This window comes from Cheilinus undulatus, linkage group 5, assembly GCF_018320785.1.
Source record: "Cheilinus undulatus linkage group 5, ASM1832078v1, whole genome shotgun sequence".
Lineage (NCBI taxonomy): Eukaryota > Metazoa > Chordata > Actinopteri > Labriformes > Labridae > Cheilinus > Cheilinus undulatus.
The window spans coordinates 46,573,729-46,593,174 of record NC_054869.1 but is presented as its reverse complement, the minus strand read 5'-3'; the positions used below and the strand labels follow the sequence as shown (position 1 = coordinate 46,593,174).

General features: G+C 39.6%; 1 protein-coding gene across 2 annotated transcripts in view; it reads left to right on the top strand.

The window, feature by feature from the left end:
* si:dkey-91m11.5 (PH_BCR_vertebrate and RhoGAP_Bcr domain-containing protein) overlaps window positions 1–19,446 on the top strand; it is a 67,613-nt gene that overhangs the window by 25,568 nt on the left and 22,599 nt on the right. For both annotated transcript variants that reach the window (XM_041787100.1, XM_041787099.1), the window contains exons 3-11: window positions 5,091–5,272; window positions 8,422–8,526; window positions 9,997–10,182; window positions 13,025–13,132; window positions 13,342–13,402; window positions 13,501–13,553; window positions 13,649–13,789; window positions 18,643–18,764; window positions 19,100–19,265. In XM_041787100.1, the coding sequence (XP_041643034.1) occupies window positions 5,091–5,272; window positions 8,422–8,526; window positions 9,997–10,182; window positions 13,025–13,132; window positions 13,342–13,402; window positions 13,501–13,553; window positions 13,649–13,789; window positions 18,643–18,764; window positions 19,100–19,265 (1,124 nt within the window). The remainder of the gene's footprint in view (window positions 1–5,090; window positions 5,273–8,421; window positions 8,527–9,996; window positions 10,183–13,024; window positions 13,133–13,341; window positions 13,403–13,500; window positions 13,554–13,648; window positions 13,790–18,642; window positions 18,765–19,099; window positions 19,266–19,446) is intronic.

Genomic DNA, 19,446 nt, shown 5'->3' with positions numbered 1-19,446 from the left:
TATAACTGCTATTAAACATCTTTGCTCTGCATCTGGCAGCTGCCACAGCCTCGACTATGATGATGGTAATAATGATGATAAGTATAGTTGAGTCAGGGGTGGCTGACAGTGATTATAGCTTACAGAGCTTGTTGATCCTTATGGGCCTCATCTGTAGGTTGTCTTAGAAGTCTGAAATCACAGGGATGACGCGTACAACGTATATTTCAGACCAGCCACACTAGTTTTTGGCATGTGATCCTTGTCGTCATGGTGTAAAACTTGTTTAACAAGTTTCTCATCCAGGAACCAGGGTTTGTGTTTTCCCGTTTCACTGTCTTTTTCTTCTGAAAAAATGAATGTTTTTTTAAACTGTTAATTATGTTTTTGCCTATTTTTATATGAATATAGATCAAATGAAGATAAGGACATTATATTAGTTGGATGGACTTCTTCTTTTTGCGCAAGCTCTGTCAGGTTGCATGGGAATCTGCATTAACAGCCCTTTTCATGTCCAACTACAAATTCTCAATTGGATCGAGGTCTGGGCTTTGACTCTGCCACTTCAGATGATTCACCTTGTTGTCTTTAAACCATTTCTGTGTAGCTTTTGCTGTATGCTTCAGGTCATTGTTCTGCTGGAAAATAAATCTTCTCCCAAGCTGTAGTTCTCTTGCAGACTGAACAAGACTGTCCTTCAGGAATTTCCTATATTTTGCAGCATTCATTTTAACCTCTAACCTTTCAGGTCTGGTTGCAGAGAGCATCCCCACAGCAGGATGCTGCCACCACTGTGCGTCACAGTGGGGATGGTGTGTTTGTGGTGCTGTGCGGTGTTTGGTGTCCATCAAACGTAGCGTCTTGTCTGATGGCCAAAGGCACCATTTGGTCTCATCAGACCAAAGAACTTTCTTCCACTTGACCATGGAGTCTTCCACATGCCTTCTGGTGAACTCTAGTCCAGATTTGATGAGTTTTCTTCAAAAGTGGCTTCCATAAAGCTTTGACTGGTGAAGAACCCAGGCAACAGTTGTATGCAGAGTCTCTCCCATCTCAGCTGCTGAAGCTTGTCACTCCTTTAGGGTAGACATAGGTGTCTTGGTGGCCTCTCTCACTAGTCCACTTCTTGCACGGTTGCTCAGTTTGTGAGGACGGCCTGATCTAGGCAGATTTGCACGTGCCATATTCCTTCCATTTCTTCATGATTGGTTTAACAGGACTCTGGGGGATGTTCAGTGCCTTGGGAATTTTGTTGTATTCAACCCCTGACATATACTCTTCAATAACCTTTTCTCTGAGTTGCTTGGACTGTTCGTTTGTCTCCATGGTGTAATGGCAGCAATGAATACTGAGAAACCAGTGACTGGGCCTTCCAGATACAGGTGTCCTTAAACCACAGTCACTTAAGACACATTCACTGCAATCACTTATTTTAGATTACTTTTTTTTGTTTAATTGACATTGCTTTGTAGGGATCCGTATTCACTTTAACATTAAAGAGTTTTTTTTCCAACATTTTTTTTTCATAAAAGTTTAATTATTTTGACATGAATTTTTTATAAATGTAATGAAAAGATAAAACATCCCAGGAGGTGAATACTTTTTAATAGGCACTGTATTTCATGATTGTGGTCATCCCATTTTATTTTCTCTTTTTTTAACTGTGGAGATTTTTAGACTTTAGACTGCTTTTATCAAGTTGACTCACAGTTAATATTACTTGGTAACTGCAGTACATTTCTCATTATCCTTGATACAGAATCCCTCAGCTGAAAAGACCAGCTGAGCAAAAATGCTGGCATTAGCTGTGCACATGTTGCTCCTGCATTTTCACCGGCTTATCGAATTGGCTGGAACGAGCCATTGCTATTTGGCACAGGTACTGTGAACAATCTGATGCAGGTTTATGAATTTAAAAGAGGTTTGGTATAAAGGCTAGTATTTGTCAGAGTAAGCAGTAGGGATGGAAAGTAAAAAATTACATTTACTCATGTTACTTTGACTGAAAAGTGTTTTTTAATAGTTTGAAAGCAACAGCTAAAGAAGATGGTAGAGGGGCTTCTGTTGATTAACATAAAAGTGAAAAGACCTTATTCATGTGGAACCACTTGGTTTTGAGGAGTCTGAACTGGAATAATACCAAATATCTGTGAGAATTTGCTACACAGTTGTGGCTGCCCCTCAAGGCAACACAACAAATTTGTTTAAGCTTTTTAATAATAATAATAATAACTTTATTCATAGAGCACTTTTAAAAACAAGGGTTTGCAAAGTACTTTGACATGGTTAAATTCATGCGTAAAGTGGTTATTGAACAAGCAGTAAAGAAACACAACTTGCTACCCATTTGCTCTTAAGAAAATGTTTTACAATGTAATCGTCTCTGTCCAACCAATTCTTAAAAAAATGAGGAAATATAGAGCCCCTTGGATGTTTTGCCCTTTTATTGATTTTCTAAATTAATCAAGGTCAACATAATTTGGCTTTTTTGACTAAACAAAATACAAAAATGCCCCTTTAATGTCGAAGTGAAAAAAGACTTTTACAAAGCAATGTCAATTAAACAAAGATATGTAATGTAAAATAAGTGACTGTATAAATATTCACCCCCTTTAAAGTGGCTGACCTAATTCAACAGAGGTCCAGCCAATTGGTGCTAGTAGTCTAACAATTAGTGAAACTGGGATCACCTGTGTGCAGTGAATGTTTCTTAAGTATTTCTAGTATAAAGATGCCTCTATCTGGAAGATCCAGTCACTGGTTAATTAGTTTTCCTGGCTACCATTACACCATGAAGACATAGGAACACTCCAAGTAACTCAGTAAGTATTTGTAAAATAAATTTCCAAGGCACTGAACATCCCCCAGAGTTCAGTTAAATTCATCATCTTGAAATGGGAGAGATATGGCGTGTAAATGTGCAAATCTGCATAGATCAGGCCGTCCTCACAAACTGAGTGAGCGTGCAAGGAGACTAGTGAGAGAGGCCTGACTACTCTGAAGAGGTTCCAAGCTTCAGCAGCTGAATGGGAGGGACGCTGCATATGACAACTGTTGCCCAGGTTCTTCACCAGTCAAAGCTTTATGGGCTTAATGGACTTGATATTAAGTTACTTATTTTACATGACATATTTTTATTTAATTGACATTTCTTTGTAAAAATCTGTTTTCACTTTGACATTTAAGAGCTTATTTTTGTTTTGTTTTTTCTTGTCAAGAAAGCCAAATTATGTTGACCATGATTGATTTATGAATTCAATAAAAGGGTAAAACATTATGAGGTCAATACTTATTATTGGCACTGTATTTGATGCAGTCATTCTTGCAAAGACATGCTGCTGGTGAAAACTGTTAGCAGTAGAAGTTTGGAAAGAACTGGTCAGTATTTTGGATAACTATTATGTGTTGCCAAAACATAAATGAGAAAACGAATGATTGATCGTGCTCATGACCTCAACATATCAATCAAAATAATCTTTATTGTAATTTTTACTGGAATCAACAGCAAAAGAAACATACTGATAGATGTAAGAACTGAAACAACAATAAAATATGTTAATAAGAGAGAATTTCATTTCTATTTTAGTGTCCGCATTCACAGCAAAAAAAAAACTTACCTTGACATTGTACTAAGACTTTTCTCCATATTTGTTTTCCTGCACAAAGACGCAGCTGGGATTAGTGTAGATGTCTGTAATAGTCAGCTTAAACTTGTGTTTACTTCAAAATAGCACATAGTTATCTGGTAATTAGATTCACCTTTGTTTAAACATTAAAACCAGGACAACACTGACGAGATTTAAAGGAAAACAGATAAAACAGACTACATTTATTCTGTCTATGTGTGGCTGCTGCAGTGTGCACATTCCCTTCAGTACTTTGGCAGGTTTTTCAGCCTTTTGAAACTTTGTTCACCTTATAACTTTATTTTTAGTTTTGATATAGAGGTAGAGATGTTCAAAATAATAAGAACATCCTGCACTATGATACAGTTTAATCATGGTAGAATGAACAAATGGGGATGGCCTGCAGGCAGAAATGAGCGGCGGGCCCCTGCTCAGCCTTGGTCCTTTTTCTCTCTGTGGCTTTTATTGACGCAGTCATCTTTGAGACCTTTCAAGTAAAATCCCTGCAGGAGACCACAAAGAGCAGCTTTGTTGTGTATCGTGAGTGTCACATCAGGTTATGGGTTATAAATACTCTAATTCCAGTTATCACTTTCCTTTAAGATTTGAAAAATCTCATTTAAAGTGGTATATAATCATGTTCATGGTATCAGTCAGAAAAGTTGTGATTAGGATTTTTACCATGATAAAGTAGCCATCATTTGTAGTTTGATGGTAACACAAGGGTGTTGCATGAATATTGCATTGGGGTCAGGTGATAGTTTTCTCTGACACATAATCACTCAAAGCGTTCCTAGTTTAAATACTGATAAGTTATGTTTTTGGGTCTTTATCATAATAGTTTTTATAACAATTTACTAGTGTATATCCCAAAAGTAATAAATAATGAGGGGATCTCTGAATTTCAGAGCTTCTTCCCACAATAGAGCTGCTGTTGCTCTGTGGTAGATTGGTTTATCTCCCAGTCAGAAGGTTTGTGGTTTGATCCCTGCTCATGAGCACACATGTCCTCAGCATTAGTAGTGATTTTCATAGCAGTCTCTGCTACCAGTGCTTTTTTTATGAGTGCTAAAGGGTGCAAGTGCATGTAGAGTTAGAGTGAATTTAAAATCCATTCTTGAATCCAGTACAAGTATCAAGGACTGTCTCTAAAGACACCAAAATTTGTACAAACCTATCTCTGACAGCGTCTCCAGCTTTGTTGTCTGCTTATAATAACCTTGCGAGGTTATTATGGGATCAAATTTCTTACACGTAAAGGTTTGTTGCTGTGTCAGTGCCAGGCTGCATGTGTAACTGTGCACAGTAAGCTGATCAGACTTAAGTTGAATGTAAAGGGCAGTCTCATTAGTCTAATCCCTCATTACCCAGTAGAGCCTGCAAAACAAGTTTCAAGTTTGCTTTATTCCAACTGATTTTTTCTGTGTTTACCAAATGCCTTAATTTTGCAGACAACAAAAGTGATTATGCTTTTGTTTCTCACAGAGGCACCGTACAACGACGTCTCCTCTTCATATGGCTATGATCTGGAGCCCTCAGAGGAGCAGCAGCCTGGCCATGACTCTCTGTCCCTCACAGGATCTCCATCCTCTTCCCCAAGGCTCCGCTCAAAGAGCCGAAGCAGCCGGGATACCCAGTCCTCTGGCTCGCTGGAGTCCACACTCTCGGTAATGTTACGTAATCATCTCCACCAACACATTTAACACTTTCTTGTATCTCTCATGGTATTTTCAGATATGCATACTCCTCTTTTATGGACAAAAACAGCTTACCTTTTTTTACCCAGACTTTCTTCCCAGCCTGCTAGTTTTTTCCCCTCCCCCATCCCTTTCTTGTTTAACAGGAAAAGCCTCCTGCTGATATGGAAAAGTGTGATCAAGCAGCTTAGGATAACTTCATGGGCAGCTTCTTAATTTTTTCTGGAAATTTTTAGTAGTGTATGCGTGAAATCCGGCATTGCTCCTGCCGCTCCCTCCTTTATCTCTCATTGGCTGCTCTGCTGTTCCTCCTGGCTACTGCATCACCCTTCACTTTCCTCACTCTGCACATCATCCAGCACTTTCATCAGCTGTGGCTTCAAATTTTGCAATGAGCAGTTTCTAATGCTTTGTCTGGCATCAGCTCCTTTTCTCATAGTACTGACAGCCTCTTCTAAAAACTGATGATTTTTCCATAAAAGCTGCAATATGTAGCTTCCCCCCCCCTAAAATAGCAATTTCAAAGTTGATCCAACAGCAGTATAACCAACTATAAAGCAGGGAAAATGCTGTCTGTCTGCCCCATTTGAGCAGAGGGTCCAGTCACCTGCTTTTAAAACTAATGTAACTTTTGCAGCAGGCCCTCAGGAAAGAAGTGCATACAACTTTACGGCACTACTTTACATACCATCCTGCAGCTAAAAATGCCCATCTGGGTACTGTTTGATGTAATGGCTGAAACTAAGAGATGGAATAGGACGGTGCTGGATGAAGCTAAGAAAAGAAAAAGGAGAGGATTAGTGAGCAAGTCCATCCATCCATCCATTTTCTATACTGCTTAGTCTGTTGGGGGGCACTGGGGGGCTGGAGCCTACCCCCGCTGTCATTGGGCAAGAGGTGGGGTACACCCTAGACTGTTTGCCAGCAGGGATATTGCGCAAGTAGCTTGACAAAAAGCAACAATCTGGATGACTTTGCAACAGGAGAGCTCACATCCAAGCAGATATTAGTTGCAGATTGCGACATGATTTTGGATTGGTGTCAACATTGTCATGTTCAACAGTTTTACCAAGAGAGTCATCTGGCACAAGTTATGAATAAGGCTTGTGTACAAATAAGTAAATAAATCCATCTTACACCCAAAACCTCTTTCCATGAGAATATTCAAGTTAGCTTCATAAATTTGAATCATGACAAACCTGTCTCAGCTTGAATGGAATAAATAACGCTCTCCAGTATAGCCTCAACAATTGACATCATGGCAATAGCTGAATACACAGACACATACTCCAAATGTAAACAGCTGGCAAACAACCAGCATAGCTGAACAGCAGCACACTGGATACACTAGTATATCTTGATTTTTTTTTCTCATCTACAAAATAATACTATTGGTTATCACAGTACTAAAATTTCAACTCTTCTATTCTTGTATTTAGCACAATCTTTCGTTTGAAGAGTGAATAAGTGGGAGGTCTCGACCGCTGGCAAAGTACCACTGCTTCTTACCCAGTGAGGCGAGCCCCTAGCGGGCTCTCACTCCTGGTATCAAGCGCCTGGCTGGCAGTAGCTGGAGGAGAGTTTGACAGGTGACGTGCTGCTGTCGGTGTGTGCGAAGGGAGGCACTTGTAGCGTGTCATGTGACACAATGCTGTGCTGGGGCACCGATGTGTTTGGGGCTTTACAAACTCTCTAAGTTAAACAAAACCATTAACATTTCGCATATTTAGGCTGTCAAATTTTATACATTTTATACAAAATTAATTACAAATAATTAAGGTTGCAGGGGTTAGCGCTGTTGCCTCACAGCAAGAAGGTTCCTGGTTCGCTTCCCAGTGAGACCCTTTCTGTGTGGAGTTTGTATGTCCTCCCAGCGTGGGCTCTCTCCGGGTACTCTGGCTTCCTCCCACCACCAAAGACATGCTTGTTAAGTTAATTGATCAATCTAAATTGGCTGTAGGTGTGACTATGAGCATGCCTGGTTGTCTATATGTCAGCCCTGTGATTGACTGGCAATCAGTCCAGGGTGTCTCAGATCCGCGACCCCCAATGGGATTAGCGATATAGAAAAAGGATGGATAACAAAAAAGTGCGTAGTGTTTGTTGTTTAGAACTTTCATTTTTGTTGCCTTGGAAACAAACGGGTATCAATATAGTTTGATTTGTATGATTTAGGGATTCGGGTTAATCACTAAAATGGTTAAAACATGTTATGTTTTGACAACCCCAAAATAATAATAAATGCTCCTGTGTTTAGTAAAATATAGAAGTGATTATTCCCCATTTTGACTAAACATTTTAAATAGATTATCTAGTCATCAATAACCATATGGTTCTTTTTGTAAACAATCCAATTTTGTCTTAGCTTGTCTCATTTGAAAATATATTATTATGCATTTTTAAAAGGCTCTTAGTTAATCAGTCTCATGGGAGGGTCAGGGTTATTTCTCCAGGGTTTTGGAGGACATTGTTCATCAAAGAACACATGAGGGAGAGCCTTTTAATACCAAGCTCGGCATTTCTGAAAACACCATAGAAGCTTAACAAATATTGTGGTCTAACAGATGTTAAAAGAGACCCAGCTCCCCTCCCCCTCTGCTCTGTTTCTATCATATCTGTGGTATTTTTATCCCCTGATGTGACCACTTCAAGATCTTCAAAGCCTTAACTATGGTGCTGTGGGGTTGGTGGTGGTGGTGGTGGTGGTGGTTGGGGGGCACAGCTTTAAAAAGTCTACTTAATATAATGGCAGAGCTTGATACAGATATTTTCAGGACCCCTGTGAGCTTTTACTGACATGATTGTCATCACCAAGATGACTGGTGACTTTGACCAGTTAAAAATAATAACTGAAAACTGAAAACACATTTGTCACCCTTAAAATGCTAGGGGGCTCCAATGAAGGCCTCTTGGAATGTGAACCTCCTACAGAGTTTAATCAAATCTTGACCGACTATTATGCCATAACAACAATATTTTAAGACAGGTTTTGGAAAGGTGCTAGCCTGGATGATTAAAGACCAAGACCTTTGACAGATTTCATGTCATATCTTGATACCATCTGTGTTGGAAGTGTCTTGTTTATCTAAAGTTTTTTCTTTTTAACATGTTTTTATCAGGTGGAGTTGGATCAGGAGAAAGGACTGGAGATGAGAAAGTGGGTTCTATCAGGAATTCTGGCCAGTGAGGAGACTTATCTCAGCCACTTGGAAGCTCTACTGATAGTACGTACCACTTGCAACACAAATAATGTGCAAAGCTTCTAGGATAAAGTTAGCTAACGGGGGCTAAAGTTAGCAAATGTCTTGACAGATATTGCCACGTCACTTCATCAGGGGGTCAGTAAGAGATTTAGCTTATTTCGAAAATATGAATTAACGTTCTTTGTCTTACAGGTGAAAAGTTAAATTCATAAATGATGAAAGATGTTGGCTAACATGGCAGACTTTAGTTAGATGTTAGTGTTATCAGCTTATTTTGTTTTTAGGATGACTTTGATGTCTGAAAGGTACAAACACAATCATTTTAAAGTCCTGTGTTTTAATGCACTTATATTAGTCAATTTCAGGACATTGTGGGCATTTTTGGTTTGTAATTTTTAAAGTTGTGTTGTCATTTTATTATGTGTCTCAAAAAAGACAAGCAATTTTAATTATATTATTTACTGCATATTAGTTTGATTTCATAAAGGTCTTCACTTAATCAACATACATATTCCTTTGAACTTTATATATTATATACAAACAAAATATGGACAAAAGTTTTTGGCCACTTATGTAAAATATTAAATTCAGGTATTTCAATCAGACCTGTTGCCACAGGTGTATAAAATCAATCACCTAACCATGCTGTCTCCATGTGAAAACATTTTTGATGCAAAATGGGTTATTCTGAATATTTTAGTGATTTCAAGCGTGGTACTGTGATAGATGCCACTTTTGCAATTAGACAATTCATGAATTTTAATCACTGCTGGAAATTCCAGTCAACTGTAAGTGCTTTGAAAGTGGAAGCATTAAAGAACAACAGCAACTGGAGCCATAGAGCAGAAGACTACGTAAAATCATGGAGCGGGGTCACTGAGTGCTTAAGTGCATTGTGCATAAAAGTCCAACGTTCTGCTGGTTCCATAGCTGAAGAGTTCTGATCTTCCACTGGCATTAATGTAAGCATGAAAACTGTGTGACGGGATCTTCATAGAATGTGTTTCCATGGCTAAGCAGCTGCATGCAAGCCTCACATCACCAAACCCAATGCTAAGCGTCAGATGGAGTGTTGCAAAGCACACCGACACTAGACTGTGTGGAGCAGTGGAAACTTGTTCTGTGGAGGGACAAATCACGCTTCTCTGTTTGGCAGTTAGATGGGTGAGTCTGGGTATGGTGGAGGATGGATAAGAGTTTGGGGATGTTTTTAAGGGTTTGGGCAGCCAAAAACATTTGTCCATATTATGTATTTAATATCAGAAACTTTATTTTGTTAAGTAACTTATATCTTCCTCTTAAATTGAAATGTATGTGTCTTTGATTAAATATCACCCATGAAAGTTAGTAAGAAAAGTAAAGCATCCTCAATATTGCTCAGTACCTTTCTTGTGGAAATGTGTTATTATAAACCAATCATCCCTTAACTATTCATGCTCCATACCCTTCTTTCATTTATACAAATTCTGATTATTATGATAATTTATCCAGCCTATGAAGCCTCTGAGGGCCGCAGCCACAACTTCCCAACCAATGCTGACGATCCAACAGATAGAAACCATCTTCTTTAAAGTGCCAGAGCTGCATGAGATCCACAAAGACTTCTATGACGCTCTGCTGCCCCGAGTCCAGAACTGGGGCCACCAGCAGTGTGTAGGCGACCTCTTCCAGAAACTGGTAAGGGGATGATATTTTTGTTGTTTTGGGTATTGAACCCTTTACCTACTGAGCTGGCGCCGGCACTGTGTTTTATATGTCTGGAGTATTATTATCGTAACTCTGTCAAAGTTTGTCCGATCAGAAAAATTCCAAGGATGTTGGAAAGCTGAGAATTGTGGGCATGTGCACACACATGATTCATTACAGTACTCGCAACCATATGATGTGGGCATTCATAGCAAAACACCATAGCAAGACACCAAAAGTATCACAAGACCACTACACAGATTCTCAACACTGTAACTCCTCGAAAGTTTGCTCAATACAAAAAATTCCAACCCTGTCAGAGACCTGAGAATCTGTGAAGGGTTAAACTGCATCGAAAACATTCAAGTTATGGCTGCAAGTAACCTATGTCACTTTCTAGTATCCCCTGCCTTCTTTAAAGACTATTCATGTTAAAACAAGCTTTCTAGGTAATTAGTTAAATGTGTAAAACATTTAAATGAATACAAGCCCCTATCCCCTTCAACTTACATTCATTTGAATGCAGCACAAAGACATTTAATGTTCAAACTTTATCATAAAACTTATTTTCTTTTTATTAACTAAACACAGAGTCTGATTTTAATGCAACAAATTCCAAAAAAGCTGGGGAAGAAGCACTTCCTGCCGTGTTACATCTCCACTCTGTAAGCGCAAGACACGAACTACTGAAGAACTGAAAGTGCAATTCTTTCCTAGTTATACTATGTGTACATATGAAGTTGCTCAACACTGCTGTGTTTCCATAATACGTCATACATTTTCAGTGGGAGACAGTTCTGGAACGCGTTCAGGCGACTCTAGTATGGCACTCTTTTACCTTGAAGCTATGCTGTTGTAACTTTTGGAGAATGTGGCTCGGCATTGTCTTACTGAAATAAACAGGGATGTCTTGAAAAGATATTATCTGGAAGAATGCATGTTGCTCCAGAACCTGTTTGTACCGCTCATTTTTAATGGTGCCTTCACAGATGTGCAAGTTACCCATGCCATTGGCACTAAAACATCCCTACACCATCACAGATGTTGGCCTTGAACTTTGCATTGTTAGCAATCTGGATGGTCCTTTCCCTTTTCAGCCTAGAGAACTCAATGGCCATTATTTTCAGGAAAAATTTAAAATGTGGTCTTGTCAGACCTAAACACTTTTCCTCTGCGGTCTGTCCATGCCAGAGGAGCTCAGGTCTAGAGAAGTTGGTGATGCCTCTGGATGTTGTTGATATATGGCTTCTTCTTTGCATGGAAGAGTCTTTAGGTGTTTCTTAAGCATCCTAAAAACTTCTTAATCTTTTCTTGCCCCTCAAAAGGCATCAAAATTCAAAATGTGTGTTCGTTTACAAAAATAAAGTTGATAAATTTGGACATTAAAGGTGACGTATTATGCAAAATACACTTTTTCAGGTTGTTCTAACAAAAATATGCTCCCCTGGCCTGTCCACAATCCCCCATGAACACCCCCCCCCCACCCACATATTTCAGAAAATGTGTGCTGAAACAAGCTGTTCTCAGATTTTCCCCTCATGATGTCATGTGGGGGAGTCAGCGCCAGCCCCAGGTTCAGTTGGCCCTTCCCTGCTTGGAAGAAAGTTCCGCCCTCCTCTCCTGATCCTGAGAGGAGGATCAGGAGAGCCACATCCATTATGCCACTTCCTGAGAGGGGGGAGTCAGGGGCAGAGTCAGACAGCTCATTAACATTTAAAGCCACAGACACAGAAACAGCTTGTAGGGCTGAAGCAGAGGGGTTTTAAGACATGCAAAAATCCAATACTGGAATGTTTTTTTCAACATCAAATTTCACAGGAATATTTTGGGGATCTCTGAGACCAATATAAACTTATCTTTAAAGGGTAAAATATGTCCCCTTTAAATGTCTTGTGCTTGTGCTGTATTTAGTGGAATATAGGTTGAAACAGATTCAAGAACGACTGTATTCTGATGTAGTGTACATTTAAGACAATGCTTTACCCTTTCTTGGATTAGGAGTTTGTAATATCAATCATTCTTTAGTTTTCATGTCAGTTTTTTCATGAATTCACCAGTGAAGATATAACAGTGTTTCTAAATTGAAAAAGTGCATGAACCTGTTTTCCCACTTCTTTTGACATAACTGGAATGCTGCAGGAAATGATCAGCCTGCAGAGCAAACAAGGAAGCCTGAAACAGTGGCATACAAAGAATCTGAAGGGCTTCTGTGAGTTAATAATGGTTTGATTCTGTTTACCTGCAGGTTAAGTGGTAATTAAGTATAGCATTTTAACCTCTCTGGACAAAGAAATCAAGCTCGAAAGCTCACTGCATTAAACTATGTGTTACTTTTTGATCAAACAGGCCACCATATGTCAAGGCGGTAAATTTTTATCAAACTAATTGTAGCTCTCCTGAAATGTCATACCTTAATCTTTAACCGTGGTTAAAAGACTTTCAAGAGTTAAAGGCTGGAGTCTTTGGCTGTCAGTAATGTTCAGGGTTTCTTTCAGTGCACATGTGAGTAGACTGCCTGGAGTCATCTCCCGGCCAGATAAAAGCCTCACTCCACCACATTACAGGCAGTAAAGGAGAACAAAACGCCCTATAGGGGGTCGCTGAATAAAAGCTACCTTAGTCATGATGAAAAAGATGAAAACATAATGCATTATATACAAAGATTTATGTAAAGACACGTGAGTTAAGATTGAATTGCTGATTGCTCCTGTGATATTGTTTTGCCAAATCATGTCTAAGCAGATAGAAGCAATGCAAAGCAGCAGTAATCACTGCTAAAACCTCTCTTCTGTTATGAAATACATGTAATCTGTGCTCTTTTTGTGCCCTGCAGGCCAGCCAGCTCGGAGTGTACCGGGCATTTGTGGATAACTATAAGGTTGCTGTGGAGACGGCAGACAAATGCTGCCAGGCAAACGCTCAGTTTGCACAGATATCTGAGGTATGTAATCACGCTATGCACAGCAGGACTGATGCAGCCAAGTGTTTGATGTTGTAAAGTGATGACAAAGCAGTTTTCAGCAGTGCTCCAAGAGTAAAGAGCCACGCAGCTCCTTACAGAGGTGCTGATTGTTTTAATTACACCATGGGGAGGTCTGTGTGATTTAATGAGGGAGTTAACCATTCCCTGTGATGTTCTCTCCATGCCAGAATCTCAAGGTCAAAAGCGCAAAGGACTGCAAAGACCAGTCAGCTAAATATTCACTGGAAAGTGAGTACTGTGTGGAATGAATGGCCAGCCTCCACATAAATCAATATTGCTATAAGTGTTTGAGCTGTGCCTGTTAGCTGACTCTTCCTCCTCCACAGCTCTTCTCTACAAACCTGTGGACAGAGTGACGCGCAGCACCCTAGTTCTACATGTAAGTCAGTCTGTCCAACACAACTCTGGAGAATCATCTCTCTGTAAGCAGATTTCTCTGGACTGAATTTGTCACTGTTTCCTCTGTTGTTCTAGGACCTTCTGAAGCACACCCCTTCCACCCACCCAGACTACCCCCTGTTACAGGACGCCCTGCGCATCTCCCAAAACTTCCTGTCGAGTGTGAATGAAGAGATTACTCCTCGTAGACAGTCCATGACTGTTAAGAAAGGAGAGGTCAGTAAGAAACACAAGAAACATGACATAAATTTAAGATCCTCCTAGCGACTTTTGTGAGCAAATGAACATATCAGAACTCTGGGAAGAGCAGTGTAGATAATGGATGGATGGACAAAAGATCTATGAAGTGGGACAGAACTTTATTGTCTCTGGGTTTGCTGGCTGTCAGCATTTCCCCTTTCATTCTGTTTGACTGACTGTAGCCCAGTTTGTTGAGCTGTCGTTAATATTTAATGAGGGCATGGGTAAAGGAAAAAGCCAAACTAAGAATATTTAGGTCTTGTCCCGTTTGTAATGTGCTTGTTTCACATGCAGAGGACGCATTTACAGAGACTGGCACCATTCTGTTGATTTACTAAACCAGTTCAGCTTTTATGTGGTTTTATGTTCAGTTTATTTTATTCTTCACAAAGTTCCATTCAGTTTTGCTGGTGTGCTCACTCGCACGCCCCACATTGTTCTGTGATACAGAAAGTATTTGTTTTTGTTGATTTATTTATTTATTAAATATGCAATACTGACAAAGTCTCTTGAAAAGCATTTTCATATACAAAATTTAACAAGGCATTAGTCTACAGCCATGTCTTATGATATGCTCATATTGATAGCTCCAGTCAAAAAGCTACCAAATTCCATTTGAACACTTGAAATCATCTTAAGACCTTTTTTCTGCTTCATTTGTCTCAAAGTAATGATGAGGAGAAACCACACCAGGCCATGCAAGTGCTCTGCAAATTAAAGCTCAGGGTCTATATGTTGGTCATATCTCGACTGTTTTGTTTTAAATCCATTGTGGTGGTCAGAAAAAAGCAAATATGAAAAAAACAATGTGTCACAGTCAATACTGACCTAACAGCGCCTGTAAAAAGTATTCACCCGCTTGGATGTTTTACCCTTTTATTGATTTTATAAATCAATCACGGTCAATATAATTTTTGCTTCTTTAGCAAAAAATACAAAACAGCCCTTTAATTTCAAAGTGAAAACAGATTTCTACAAAATAATGTCAATTAAATAAAATGATGTAGTTCAAAATAGTTGACTACAAAAACATTTACCCTCTTTAAAGTGACTGACCTGATTCAACAGAGGTCGAGCCGATTGGTGCTAGTTGTCCCCACAATTAGTGAAATGGGGATCACCTGAGTGCAGTGATTGTTTCTCAGTTGGTTGTAGTATAAGAACACGTGTGTCTGGACGGTCCAGTCACTGGTTAATCAGTATTCCCGGCTATCATTACACATGAAGAAAAAAGGACACCCCAAGCAACTCAGGGAAAGGAGTCACTTCATGAGCGTGCATGAAGGAGACTAGTTAGAGAGGCCACCAAACACCTATGACTACTCTGAAGGAGTTCCAAGCTTCAGCAGCTGAGATGGGAGAGACTCTGCAGACAACAGCTGTTACCTGGGTTCTTCACCAGTCAAGCTTCATGGGAGAGTGGCAAAGAGAAAGCCACTGTTGAAGAAATCTCAGATTCAATCTGGACAAGAGTTCACCAAAAGGCATGTGGGAGACTCCGTGGTAAAGTGGAAGAAAGTTCTTTGGCCTGATGAGAACAAAACAGGGCTTTTTGGCCATCAGACAAAGCGCTCTGGCAGATACGAAACACTACACATCCCCACAAACACACCATCCCCACTGTGAGCACGGTGGTGGCAGCATCATGCTGTGGGGATGCTTCTTAGCAGCCAGCAGTAGAAGGCTTATAAAGGTAGGGGGTAAAATGAAGGTGAATGTTCAAAGCCCAGACCTCAATCCAATAGAGAATTTGTGCACTTGAAAAGGGCTATTTACACCCAATCCCCATGCAACCTGACAGAGCTTGAGCAGTTTTGAAGAAAAAATGGAATAAAATTCCAGTGTCCAGATGTGCTACTCTACTAAATACTGACTTAAAGAGTGACTTTTTATGCAGTCACTTATTTTACATTACACATTTTTTATTTAATATAAATTTCTTTATAGAAATCTGTTTTCACTGTGTTATTAAAGATTATTTTTGTTTAAAGAGCCAAATTACACTATTGACCATGACTGATTCATAAAACCAATAAAAGGGAATGAATACTTCTATATGCGCTGCATGTGTTTGGTTTGACATGCTGCTAATTAGCTGCTTGCTAACTTGTTAGCAAGATCAAGACACTAGTCGCAATAGTAACCAGCTGAAATGGAGCATGTTAGCAAAGCAGACCTACTTCCGTCTTAATGTTCAATCAATTAATGAATTTCCCCTTGCTGCTTGTACACCTGGTAAGGAGAGTAGTCCATTTAAATATCTTAATCAAGTTATAACCGTAGAAGAAGATATACCTTATTACTCCCTCAAGGAGAAATTCAGTTCAATAGCTTGACTTAACTGTTCTGTATAGATTACCGTGCTTCTCTGCTGTTGTATAAAAGTGGGTGTAGCATGTTGGTTTGATAACAGCTGAAGAGTTTCTTTAGATTGTTTATGAATTATCTGTGCCAGTAAAATAAAGCATTTACGAGGATAAAAACTGTTGATCAAAAGTCAAAGTAGAGCCAGATACAAAAGATGTGATAGTCCATGTATCCAGTAGGTATTTTATATCTTTAGCTCTTCTAAAGTTATTTATTGACTGACACTCTGATGTTGCCATCCACAATGCTTTTACTTTCACATAACACTTGATAACATGGACCAGCTTAAAATTTTTTTTCCAGAAAAGATCACGTTCTGCTGAGCATTTTGGCTTCTTTGATTTCTCCCTTGAACAGCAGCCTCTTGGTATTCGGGATTGATTCCTCCCACGTAAACTGCGTCATTTCTTGGCTGTTGACAGTAAATCTCTGAGCACAAGGTGTCTGGAAGTTGCTATAAAACCAGAGTGTGAGACAGGTTGCTGCTGACTCATCTCAGCCTGTCTGCTTTAGCTGAGAGGGAAGTGGAGCACAGAGGAAGCTCGTGACAAAGCAGAGCAAACACTAGAGGCACGGGGTCTCTGTGCTGGAAACCAGGAAAACCTGTCGCCCACCCCCTCGTTCCCTCCCATCCTTCCTTGCCGCGGGGTCAGCTGTGCTTCCCAGAAATGACCTGCAGCTCTTCTTATAAAAGTAACTGTCTAGCCAGCCTGCTCAGATGGGTGTGTACGGACTTCCTCTTGCTTCCTGACCCCCACCAGCATGCATCTCAGCTTTGATTTTGTTGATATGACAGAGAACTTCTTCTGAATTTTCTTGGAATTGGCCCAGTCCATCATGGGGGGATATTAATCACGGAAATTTCTTGGGAATGTTGTTCTCTATTTTGTCATGGAGGTTTGAAATCCTGTAAGTAGATTGAAAGATAAAAAGTCACACAGGACAGAGATAAAAATACTAGCTGTTGTTTTTGAAGTGATAAGCTCTTGTCTTAATTGAAGCCCAATGTGGATGTTTGTAATGTGGCTGTCTGTAATTACAATGAGTGCTTAAACCCATGTACTGGCTGTGCTTTAACTCTTGTACATGTCTTGCTGCTCAACAGCTCATTTTGCTTTAAATCTAAAAGGATCCCACTGTCAGGAGGGTGTGAGCACTCTGCAGCTACAGCTCTTGTTTTTCCATTGGATTATTGACTGTTTGTGGTCATACTCCTATCACAAACAATACGCGGATATCTCTCTGTAACTCTTTGAAACCAGGACAGCACTAGACATGTGTGAGGGCCAGGATGTCTGGATCCAGCCAGGACTGAGCTGACATTTCTGGAATATAGAGAAGGAAAAGCCATGCTGCAGTGATTTCCTTGTTTTGACAGTGGTTGGTGTGGGATGGCAGAGTCCCACATGGGCAGTGTGATTGTAAACAGCCTCAGCCTGGAGGTCAAAAGGCAGAGGTGGAATGTGGACGCACGCTGCTGCAGGAAGAGCTCATGTCTATTGCATGCAACCTCAACGTCAAGCTGAAAGGGTCAATGTAGATTAGAGGAAGCTCTGAAATTAGGTTAAAAAAGAAAACAAGACTAACCATTAACACAGTAACCCACATAATTATTTTAGGCAGCTAAATCCTTTAATTTACAGAGGACATTGATATTGAATCCCTGCAGGAACTGAAACAGCATGTGAGACTCTGAGGGCACTCAAACTGCAGGATACAATATAACTAAGCTAAGCAACTTTGTATTTTTCTTAACATTTAAAAGAAACTTTGCTTTCCTGTTATTTGAGTCCTGCTTGGTTTTGGTATGTTCTATTATGGTCTTACAGTTTTAGCAGTCTGCTACTCTCTCGAGAAACAGTGTGTATTATGGCTTCAGTAAGTAACTATGCTAGCTATCAGATTCAATCGCACTTTGCAGTATTTTCATGGGAAAATGCTTGGAGTAGCATAAAAAAAGGACCATGGTAGTACGTTGATGTTAACTGTGTATACAGCATTTATAGCCTTGTTTACATTGTTAATTTTGGCAGATATTTTGAATTTAGTTTAGTCTTTAAAATAAAATCCCTTTAAGTTTTAGTCATGTTTTAGTCATTTTTAATCTTTAAAGATACATTTTAGCTGAATATAAGTCATAAACTTGGTCACAACATATGCTATTTACTGTTGGAGTTGTTTTGTTTACTTCCACTATGATATATCCAGTTATTGTGTACTGTAGTCTGTGCAATAATGTCAAAACAATGTCATTGTTTTAGTAACTCAGAAGAAAACATTTTAAACTGAATATCAATAGAAACCTAAAATTGGAAACTGTACTTTCAACAAAAACCAATACAGCTTAAATTTTTGACTTAGAGATTTATTGTCAGTATTGTCATTGTTATGAATTTATCTGATATACATGATAGTGATATGCTTTAAGTGCAATGATGTGATTTCTCCTTTCCTTTTGGCAGAACCGTCAGCTGCTGAGGGATCGCTTCATGGTGGAGTTAGTGGAAGGCTCCAGGAAACTCCGTCACGTCTTCCTCTTCACCGACCTGCTGCTCTGCACCAAGCTAAAGAAACAGGCTGCAGGGTGAGTCTGGGTCAGTGTGTGGCCTGATGTCAGGGGTTCAAACCTTGTGACCTGTAAGATCCACTAATTCAAATCCTTATTGGAGAGACAAGGGTCAGTCAACTCGGACAGACATTAAACTTCTTAACGTAAATTCTGCCTCTGTGAAAATAGGAGCCTTTCATTGTGACTAACAAATGGTTGCAGCAAGGATAAAGGTTATAATCCCTCCATTTTTGTTGTTAGTCACGCAGATTTCTTACCAACCACTGTGGTCCAAAAGCATGGTAATGTGATTATTTTTGTGGAAATATAAAACCTAGTGTCCTTATATGAATCATGTTGTCCTCCAACAGAAAAGGGCAGCAGTATGACTGCAAGTGGTACATCCCACTGGCTGACCTAACGTTCCAGACTATTGAGGACTGCGAGTCCACCTCCATCCCCCTGGTACAGGACGAGGAGATTGATGCCATGAAGATCAAAATCTCACAGATCAAGAATGAGATCCAAAGAGAGAAGGTCAGACTAACACACCAAGAAAATCTCAAACCTCACCTTAACAAAAACTCAAAGAATATGAGGTATGGCTAATAAAAGATGAGTCTAATGCTGTAATACAATTACATTACATTTTTCAATGTCTTTCTCCTTCAATCTCCTCCCCTTCTGCATCATCACACCACTGCATTCAGGTCTGATC